Genomic DNA, 9,846 nt, shown 5'->3' with positions numbered 1-9,846 from the left:
TCTGCATTCCTGCAGTCATTCCTGCCCTCCAGAGGCAGGATGCGGGCAGCGCCTCCCAGCTCAGCCCGGAGCTCCTATTGGGGGAGCATCATCATCATCATCTTGATTTGGGTGATGGGAAGTTGGAAAGGACGTTTCATTGATGGGAAGGAGCCCCTGTGGCTCTCTGATAACCCCTTCAAGTTTCCACTTCCACACGTTATACCTTGGAAAGCCAAATTGAATCAAAGAGTTCTTAGCTCACAGCTGCGTTACGTATTACAGCTGCAATTGGTGCAACGAAGCAAGAACAAAAGCTGAACGTCTCCTTGTGATGCAGAACGAGATCTAACAAAGGGCACAATCAGCAGCAGCTGCACATGGAGAGAAAAAAGGACTTTTCAGCACTTCTGCTTCCAAAGTTAAAGCTGCCCCTTGGGCTGTGGGCAGCACAAAGCAGCCAAGGGGAGCACATAGAGCCCGGCCAGCACCAGGATTGCAATGGAAGCTGATGGCATCTTGTTATTGAGCTTACAGGACTGTGCCCAAACACCATGGGAAGCTCCAGCTCTGGGAAGCTGACTGATAACCAGCAGAATGCCTTCATTAATACCTCGATTAGCTTATCAGATGTAGGGCACACTGAGCTGGACGAGGCTGCTGATGCCTCAGCAGAATCCTTTGCAGTGCTGGAAGGAATTTGGGAATCATTGTGGATTAAAATTCCTCCGGCCCATCCGGTTTGTCCCTGTGCAAACACAGCAGCTCCGAGCATCCCTGCATTAGGAAGCAGCGCTCCCCATGCCACGCACTGAGCTCAGCTCTGCCCCATCCTTTTCCTATTCAATGGCGCCCCCTAGCGGCCATCTCTGGTATTACACTGCACTACCACGCCGCGCTTATTAAGCCCCGCCCCCTAAGCCTGCTAAGCCCCGCCCCGTCAGCACTGCGCATGCACCCGAGGGGTCCGCGCATGCGCACTGCAGCGCGCCGGCCTCATGCGCTTGTGCGCCCAGCGGCTCATCCCGCAGGATCCCGCGCGCGGGAACAGGTGAGCGCCGGTCGTTCAGTGCGGGGGGCGCGCCGGCGGGAAGGAGGGGCGCGCCGGCGGGAAGGCGTGGCGGGAGTTGTCTTGGCCCCCATCCTGAAGCGCGCTGTCAGACCGGCAGGCAGATGAAGTACATCCTGGTGACGGGAGGGGTGATCTCGGGTATCGGCAAAGGGATCATCGCCAGCAGCATCGGCACCATCCTCAAATCCAGCGGGCTGAGAGTCACCTCCATTAAGATCGACCCCTACATCAATATCGACGCCGGAACCTTCTCACCATACGAACACGGTGAGCGCCGGGCCGGGGGGAGCCAGAGAGCTGCGGAGGAACATCCAGACCCACCCCACCCTGAGTGCATCCCTCAGTGCCGCAGCCCTGTTGTTCTGGAGCACCCCCTGGGCATAGATCCCTCTGCATTCCTGTTTGAGGATCTCCTGTTGCTGTTAATCAGGAGCAGAGGCTGATCCTTTCGGTGTCTAGTGCTAGATCAGACTCTTCAGCGGGGTCTGTGTGGTGATTGGATGGGGGGAAATGGTTCCAAACTGAAAGAGGGGAGATCTAGATGGGATATAAGGAAGAAGTTCTTTACAATAAGGGCGGTGAGGCGCTGGGATGGGCTGCTCATTGGGGTGGGCTGCTCATTGGGATGGGCTGCTCATTGGGGTGGTGCTGCCCATCCCTGCAGACACCCAAGGTGAGGCTGGAAGGGCTGTGAGCACTGATGGAGCTGTGGGTGTCTGTGCTCGATGCTCAGAGTTGGACCAAATGGCCTTTAAGGGTCCCATCCAACTCAAACCATTCTATGATTCACAGCCTCATTGCAGGGAGCTGAAGGGAGCACCGAGGTCCTGCTGAGCCCCCTCCAAACCGAACCACCACATCCCCCAGCTGCTCCCCCATAACACTTTTGTTGCAGTCCCTCTGCCGCACACAGCCTTCAACCAGCAGCCACATTGCTCTGAGCTCTGTGTATGTTCCTCTGTGCTGCAGGAGAGGTGTTTGTGCTGGATGATGGCGGGGAGGTGGATTTGGACCTCGGTAACTATGAACGCTTCCTCGACATCCGCCTCACCAAAGACAACAACCTGACAACTGGGAAGATCTACCAGTATGTCATCAACAAGGAGAGGAAGGGAGACTACCTGGGCAAAACTGTCCAAGGTGATGTGAAGCTTTGTATCTTGATGCTGAGGAATGTGGTCTGTATTCCTGTCCTGCTTTTGGATTCTGTCTCAGTTTGAGGCCTGGCCCGTCCCTGTGATGTGTATGATCCTGTTAGATGAGAAATATAACACGAGCCAGCAGTGTGTGCTTGCAGCTTGTAAGGCCAGTGGTATCCTGGGCTCCATCAGTAGAGGGATGGCAGTGGGTGGGGGGGATTGTCCCCTCCTCTATGCCCTCATGAGGCCCCATCTGCAGTGCTGTGTCCCGGTCTGGGGCCTCCAGCACAGGAAAGATGTGGAGCTGTTGGAGAGGGTCCAGAGGAGGCCACAAAGATGATCAGAGGGCTGGAGCAGCTCCCATACAAAGACAGGGAGCTGTGGGGTGACCTCATTGCAGCCTTAGTGTGTTTAAAAGGGGGTTATAAACAGGAAGGGGGGGTTATAAACAGGAAGGTAATAAACTTTTTACATGTATAGATACTGGTTGGGCAGTGAGGTGCTGGCACTGCTGCCCAGAGCTGTGGATGCTCCATCCCTGGAGGTGTTTAATGCTGGGTAGGGTGGAGCCCTGGGTACCTAATATAGCACTAGACCCAGAGGCTGGCAGCCCTGCCTGCAGCAGGGGGTTAGAACTCAATGATCCTTGGGGTCCTTTCCAACCCCAGCCCCTTTGTGACCCTATGGATGTGCTGCCTGACCTGTAGCTAGGACTTAGATCTGTCTTTCTGACACAGCCAGTCCTAAATGGGAACTTCAGACCGACATGGATAATTTGCTGTCTGGCTAAGACAGTTACTTAAGGCAGTTAACTCATTTAAATAACACTATGGTGTCATTAGAAGACCTAAAGGATCTCTGAGGATCAGATCAGCCTCTATCCTTCTCAAAACCCCCACACAGCTGTTTTGGATAAAGATTTCTGTAGGCAGTTTAAAACAAGCTGATTCTCTGAGCTCAGTGCGTGGAACTGTTTGTACTGGAAGCTTCAAAGAAACATCACTCACATCTGTTTAAATGGAAGCTGGGCTGCATTTCTTGCCAAGGCACCTCTTGCAAATGGCAGCCAAAAAGAACCATTTCAAACATATCCAGCCTTGAAAAATGCACATCGGTGCTTTGGGAAGAGATTTGGGAAGCAGCAGCTGTTAGTTATTGAGAATTTCATCTGCAATGAGTGGAGATGGGGTCTAACTTGTTCTCTTGGCTTCTTTCTCAGTGGTCCCCCACATCACGGATGCCATACAGGAGTGGGTGATGAGGCAGGCGCGCATCCCTGTGGATGAAGATGGAGTGGAACCCCAAGTTTGTGTGATTGAGGTGTGTGATTCAACTGAATTGTATTCATGTGTTAGTGCACTTCAATGGGCCTTTAATGGATGCCACGATGCTAACTTGAATTCTAAACACCTTTGTCTTTCCCAGCTCGGTGGCACAGTGGGTGATATTGAGAGCATGCCCTTCATTGAGGCCTTCCGCCAGTTCCAGTTCAAAGCCAGGAGGGAGAACTTCTGTAACATTCATGTCAGCCTTGTTCCACAGGTATGGAGCTCATCCAGGTGGATGCTTCCTCTGAACCACCTGTTTCACTGCATTCTGAAACCCTTTCAATCTTACTCGGGTTTCTTCTGGTTGCTCTCAGCCATTGGGATTAAAATACAGATTGAATTGAAGCTGGTGTGAATTGTCTAAGAGCCAGGTCAAAGGAGATGAATAAGGATGGGGGGTCCCCAGTCATGTTGTGTAGCATCAGAACTTAATGCAGCCAATTCTGCTCTTTGACCAGCCGAGCTCCACAGGAGAACAGAAGACAAAACCCACCCAAAACAGTGTCCGGGAGCTCAGAGGTCTCGGTCTCTCCCCGGATCTGGTAAGCTTTGTTGTTTGGGTTTGGGTTTGGTATTGAAGCACTGACAGTGTGATCTGGCACTCAGTGTAGCAGCTGGGGGTTGGAACTCCATGATCCATCAGGTCTCTTCCAACCCAAAGCCATTCTGTGGCTGTGTGACCCTATGCTACAGGGGCAGCCTGGCCTCTTTAATGCTGAGGCTGGGAGCTCTTGCATTGGTCCTACACCACAAAGCTGTTTTCTCTCCCAAGTCAGAGCCTATGGAAGGATGGCTTTGTTCAGCTTTGTTAGCGGGTGCCTGAGTGCTTCTGTTTTGCTTCACAAGGGTGATGTTGCTGCTCTGTCAGATCGTTTGCAGGTGCTCCACTCCCCTGGATACCTCCGTGAAAGAAAAGATTTCCATGTTCTGTCACGTCGAACCAGAGCAGGTAAGTATTGCTGTCTGCAGGTACACGCAGTAAATGTTCTGCCTGTTTGTTGGGTGCTGTATCTGAGCACAGAGCTGATGTGTTCCAGCTTTGCCTTTCTGGGAGCTGCATAATTCATTTGCTTCTTTGTCTTACCTACATCTTTACATCAGCAAACATTACAACAATGGTCCCTTTTATGCTGGCATTTTGTTATAAGTAAATAAATACACTTAGTCTTGGAATTCAGTGGCATCCAAGGTATTTTCTGTCTAGCTTTTGACCTCTAATGATGTTATTCTTCCACTCAAGCCTATGTGAAGGGAATTGCACAGGAGTTTAAGTGGGGCTCGCAGCTCTGCTGCCGGCCAGGGGCTGTGAGTAAGCTGGATCTCACCATGCACTTCCCAGCCCTAATGCTGTTGGTATTTGATGCACAGGTCATCTGCGTTCACGATGTCTCTTCTATCTACCGGGTTCCTCTGTTGCTGGAGGAGCAGGGGGTTGTGGATTACTTCAGGCACAGGTTGGACCTCCCCATTGGCAGGCAGCCCCGCAGGATGCTCATGAAGTGGAAGGAGATGGCTGACAGGTGAGCTGCGGGGTTGGGAGCCTGGTGGAGTTCCTCTGCTTGTAGCTTCTGGGGTTATGAGTGTAACCCTGTTTCCATTCAGTGTCGTCTCCTGCCTTGTTTTCCTCCTGGGGGGAGAGGATGGAGGTGAAAAAGCTGTTACTGTATAGCACTGCAACCTGTGTGTGGGCATGTGTGGCAGTCATTGGCCACGTGGATGAAGAGCAATGTGTTTTGGGTGCACATTCAAGAGAATGTTCTGTAACTCAGTGATGCTGGGACACCACAGGGCTCCATTGGAACACCAAGCTGAGGGTTTTCAGTCTGCACCTGAGCCCTGACACATCTCTGCCCTGGGAAGGAGCAGAGCTGAGTGATGCTTCCCTCCCATTGTAACACAGAGCATCTCATTTGGGCAGGTAGAGCTCTCATTGAGCAGCGTGATGGAAGGTACCTAGCAACTCTGGCATAAAACTCCATCAGAATCCCTTAGCTGGGAGCTGGGAGTTCACCACGTCAAGTGCTGGGGGCACAAAGGAGGCAGCACAGCATAAGCTTTTTGTATCCTTGTATTCCTGGCTGTTGCTTTGAGCTCTGTCAGCAGTGCAGGGATGCTGTACAGGAGAAACAGGCAGAGTTGTGCTTTGATCTCTCCTCATAAATTACTGCTGGCTTTTTGGATCCTCCTGGAAAGGCACTTTGGATCTATTCCTAACAGCTTTTCCTCTCACTTTGCTTTTTGTTTCTTACGTTCTTGCTTTGACGTTTTTAGGTCACACTTGCCATGGGAGGCCTGCTCTTCCACAGGAGGTTTCTCTTCCCATTGGCAGACATGCTGAGCTGTTCCTGTCACTCCAAAAGGATTGTCAGTGCTTTCTACCCCCATTTTCTCTTAGTAACCCTCACATTTTGCTTTACCTTCAGGTATGACCGTCTCCTTGAGACGTGCTCCATTGCACTTGTTGGCAAGTACACCAAGTTTTCAGACTCCTACGCCTCCGTCATTAAAGCACTGGAACATTCTGCACTGGCTATCAACCATAAACTTGACATCAAGGTGTGTTATTTCCCCCTCCCAAATCCACCTGCAATGTCACCCCTCTTCACATGGTTTCTCAGACCATGTGAGAGTGGATTATTCCACTGAGCTTTGAAGCTGTGTTGGGTTATAGCATCCAGACATCTGCAGTCAGGTATAGAACAGCAACATCTGTGGGTATTTCTCACCAGTTATGTTTAATGATGGGGAAGGGGGTCTGGTGTCCATGCATGGAGGCCTTGCATCGCCTTATGGAACTGTGTAGCTGTGTTCCAGGCTTCAGAAAGAGAAGGGGATGGTTGTCGCAACTGGAAAACCCATTCCTCATTGTCTTTTCCTTTTTGCTCAGTACATTGACTCTGCTGACTTGGAGCCTGCCACCCTGCAGGAGGAACCTGTCCGATACCACGAGGCCTGGCAGAAGCTGTGTGGTGCCCAGTAAGATCCTTATGTTTCTTTGGGCCGTGGCTGATGTTTGCTGCTGTTGATGCTCTGGGAATGAAGAGCTGTGCTGTAAGCCTGGGTCTTAGGCACCGTGCACAGCTATGCTGCCCCCAAAGTCTTATTGATGGAATTTAGGAGAGAGGCAGAAGAGGTGATAAATGGGATGGAGGGGAACTATTAAGAAAGGGGGGGGCATCCTCTGAAGGGCAACAGGAGGGAAAATTGATATGCACAACAGAAAGGAAGTGGGGGAAGAGGTGGGCACTGCTCAAACCAAAGGGGGAGGGAGGGAGGGTAGAAGTGTGCCATGCAGTTCTGTAGGGAGATATGAGGAGGGGAAAAGTTGTTTTGCAGTGCATGGAAATGCTGAGAGCCAAGGAAATGAGAAGAGGGGCAGGTCCAAAGTGTCATGGAGGAGAAGCTGTGGGAGCTGTGCTGGTGAGCCCTGTGTGAATGGAGTCTTTCATCCTGGTGCAGTGGCGTTTTGGTTCCTGGTGGATTTGGTGTTCGGGGCACAGAAGGCAAAATCCAAGCTATTTCCTGGGCAAGAAAACAGAAGAAACCCTTCTTAGGTGAGAAATGGTTTTCATCCATATGGAGAAGTAAAGCAAAGAAGATTGAATAACAGTGTAATGGACTTCAGTATGAGCTTTGATGACTTCCATCACTATCCAGACTTCAGAATGTCAAAGATAAGTGCTGAGGGCAGCAGTGCTCTGTGCTCAGCTGTGCCACCACCTGGAGCAGGACATCATATAGTTGGGGTTGGCTGGGGTGGTAACGCACTGGAACATGTTGCCCCATCCCTGCAGCCATTCAAGGCCAGGCTGGATGTGGCTCTGGGCAGCCTGGGCTGCTGGTTGGTGACCCTGCACACAGCAGGGGGTTGGATCTGGATGATCACTGTGTTCCTTTTCAACCCAGGCCATTCAGTGATTCCATGGGGTGAGATGGCAGATCCCTGTGCTGAGGTCTGAGCTGCAGGGCAGGCTGTGATGATCTCACTGTGTTTGCAGTGTTGGTGCACGTGCTTCACTGCGTGGGCTCAGAGATGCTTCATCCCCACCTCATCTGTGTTCTGCCTCTTCTGCAGGAGTCTGCTTGGGAATGCAGTTGGCAGTTGTGGAGTTTGCACGCAGTGTTCTTGGTTGGGCAGGTAATTGCACAGCACCATCTGTGAACTTCTATGAGAGGGACTTAAAAAGTGTTTCTAAGTCCTGGATTTAACATTGCAGATGCGAACTCAACAGAATTTGATCCCAACACCACTCATCCAGTGGTGAGTAATGCCACAACTTGCTTGCTGTATCTTCACTATGCTTGAGTTGGTTTCCATCCCTTCTTAATCTGCATGGAAAGTGCTGTTTCCTGCTTGGCTGTATGGCACCTGCTGCTTCTGAGGGCTCTGTAGAAACCAAAGTGTTTTCTCAGAGGGGGAAAGACAAAGCTGCCCCTTTTAAATGGCACTTGGAAGGCTGTCTGATTTCATAGGGGGATGGACCACATGCAGTGATAACCAGGTCCAGTGCTGTCAGTATCAGCTTAATGATGACATCAGTAATGAACAGAAGCAGACAGCAGTTTGTGGGTTGTTTTTGTGAGCTGTGTTCTCAGGCTGCATGCAATCCCACCACCCCCACACTGTATGTGTTCCATATCGCCTTCCTGGAACATCACTCTGTCTGCTGCTCTGCCTGGTCAGGACATCATCCCTTGGGCTGCTCTCCTTGTTTTCTGCAGGGATTTTGCTTTTCCCCTGTTAATGTTCCGTTGTCTACATGGGGCTGTTTGTGGCCATCAGCCTCATCCTGCTCTGAATATTACCCCAGGTGATCGACATGCCAGAACACAACCCTGGGCAGATGGGTGGAACTATGAGGCTTGGCAAGAGAAGAACTCTCTTCCAAACGAAGAACTCAGTCATGAGTAAGGGATTTCCTACCTGCCTTGTTCTGAGGGCTCATGGCATTGCATGGAACCGGTTGGTGTTTGCTCACAGATGTTCACTTTGCTTTTGGTGCAGGGAAGCTGTACGGCGATCATGATTTCTTGGAGGAGAGGCACAGACACAGATTTGAGGTACAATTGCTGCTGTGGCTGCTGGTCTCCCATGTACAACCCAGGCACAAAAGGGGGATGGATTCTCTTCCTTCTCGTCCTCCAGGTCAATCCAGAGCTGAAGAAATCTTTTGAAGAGCAAGGCTTGAAGTTTGTCGGCCAGGATGAGGAAGGAGAGCGGATGGAAATCATTGAGTTAGAAGGTGAGTGTGTCACAGGGTGAGCTGTGGGTGTCAGCATCTTGTAGGAGCAAGAATCGGGGTAGGGAAGACCCTGTTATCAGCAAGCACATTCAGCCATAGACATGCAGACTTGTTGCTGATGCATTTTGCTTTTCTTTCCCTTGTAGAACATCCATTCTTTGTGGGCGTTCAGTACCACCCTGAATTCCTCTCCAGACCCATCAAGCCATCCCCGCCGTACTTCGGGCTGCTGCTGGCGTCTGCAGGAAGGCTCGCACATTACCTGCAGAAGGGCTGCAGGCTCTCACCCAGGTGGGTTGGAGAACAACCACAGGCCTCTTGTGGGGCAGCACAGCTTCCCATGGGGTGAACTGGAGTGTCATTGATTGGTTCTGAAAGCTGTTTGATGGATTAAAGGCTGTTGGCTGTCACCAGGAGGCTGGAAGGGAACACGTGGTGCAATGGCTGAGCAGTCTGTTTGCTGGTAGCCTTGTTGGTGTGCTCTTAAAATATCTGTTCCAGAATTAACCTCAGGGTTTGCCAATTGAAATGGACACACGTGGCCCAGCCCCAGCTGGATGGCTCTGCATGCCTCACTTCTCATCCTCGGGCAGAAGGAGGCATTGCTCCCAATGCAGAGCTCTCATCCTACAGCATTGCCTCTGTCCTCTGCAGGGACACATACAGCGACAGGAGCGGCAGCAGCTCGCCTGACTCGGAGATAACAGAGCTCAAGTTTCCATCCTTCAATCACGACTGATGCTCGGTAACTCCTGCTGCTCCCAACCCCTTCCCTTATGGAAAGGAAAGCTCCTTGGCTGCAGTGCTGTGTGTGTGGATGTGCATCTGCTGCCATTCAGCATCACTGATTCCTTTTCTTTTCCTCCAGCTGCGTCGTGGCTGAAGAAGAGCCCCCATTTGGATTTCTGGGCCCTCTCACAGCAATACATGACAGCTCTCCGCTTCTGCCTTCCCTAAGTTATGGTTTATACACTTTTGTTACAGCATCCTGCCTGTTTCCTCAGCTCTTCTTTTGCTTTTCGCCGTTGATGTTGAATTGCAATGGGAGGAGCCTCAGTGAGCTCCATCCTGGTGGTACAAGAGTG

At 51.3% G+C, this 9,846-nt stretch overlaps 1 protein-coding gene across 2 annotated transcripts; it reads left to right on the top strand.

Moving 5' to 3' along the window:
• The first annotated feature begins 958 nt into the window (after positions 1-958).
• CTPS1 (CTP synthase 1) lies at positions 959-9,747 on the top strand. Of its 2 annotated transcripts, none has more exons than XM_015883684.3 (19): positions 959-1,030; positions 1,149-1,318; positions 2,021-2,191; positions 3,410-3,510; positions 3,616-3,732; positions 3,977-4,060; positions 4,387-4,467; positions 4,887-5,038; positions 5,942-6,074; positions 6,406-6,494; positions 6,978-7,072; positions 7,594-7,656; positions 7,736-7,779; positions 8,330-8,426; positions 8,524-8,579; positions 8,665-8,761; positions 8,908-9,052; positions 9,416-9,506; positions 9,630-9,747. In XM_015883684.3, the coding sequence occupies exons 1-18, from the start codon at positions 978-980 to the stop codon at positions 9,498-9,500; spliced, it is 1,833 nt and encodes a 610-aa protein (XP_015739170.2). In that variant the 5' UTR covers positions 959-977; the 3' UTR covers positions 9,501-9,506; positions 9,630-9,747. The 2 variants fall into 2 exon arrangements, with proteins under 2 accessions (XP_015739170.2, XP_015739169.2); XM_015883683.3 differs by having other exon boundaries at positions 1,141-1,318.
• Positions 9,748-9,846: the final 99 nt, after the last annotated feature.

Source organism: Coturnix japonica, chromosome 17 (genome assembly GCF_054131305.1).
Source record: "Coturnix japonica strain WE chromosome 17, WE-NBRP24, whole genome shotgun sequence".
NCBI classification, from domain to species: Eukaryota; Metazoa; Chordata; class Aves; order Galliformes; family Phasianidae; genus Coturnix; species Coturnix japonica.
This window is presented reverse-complemented; position numbering and strand designations above follow the sequence as displayed.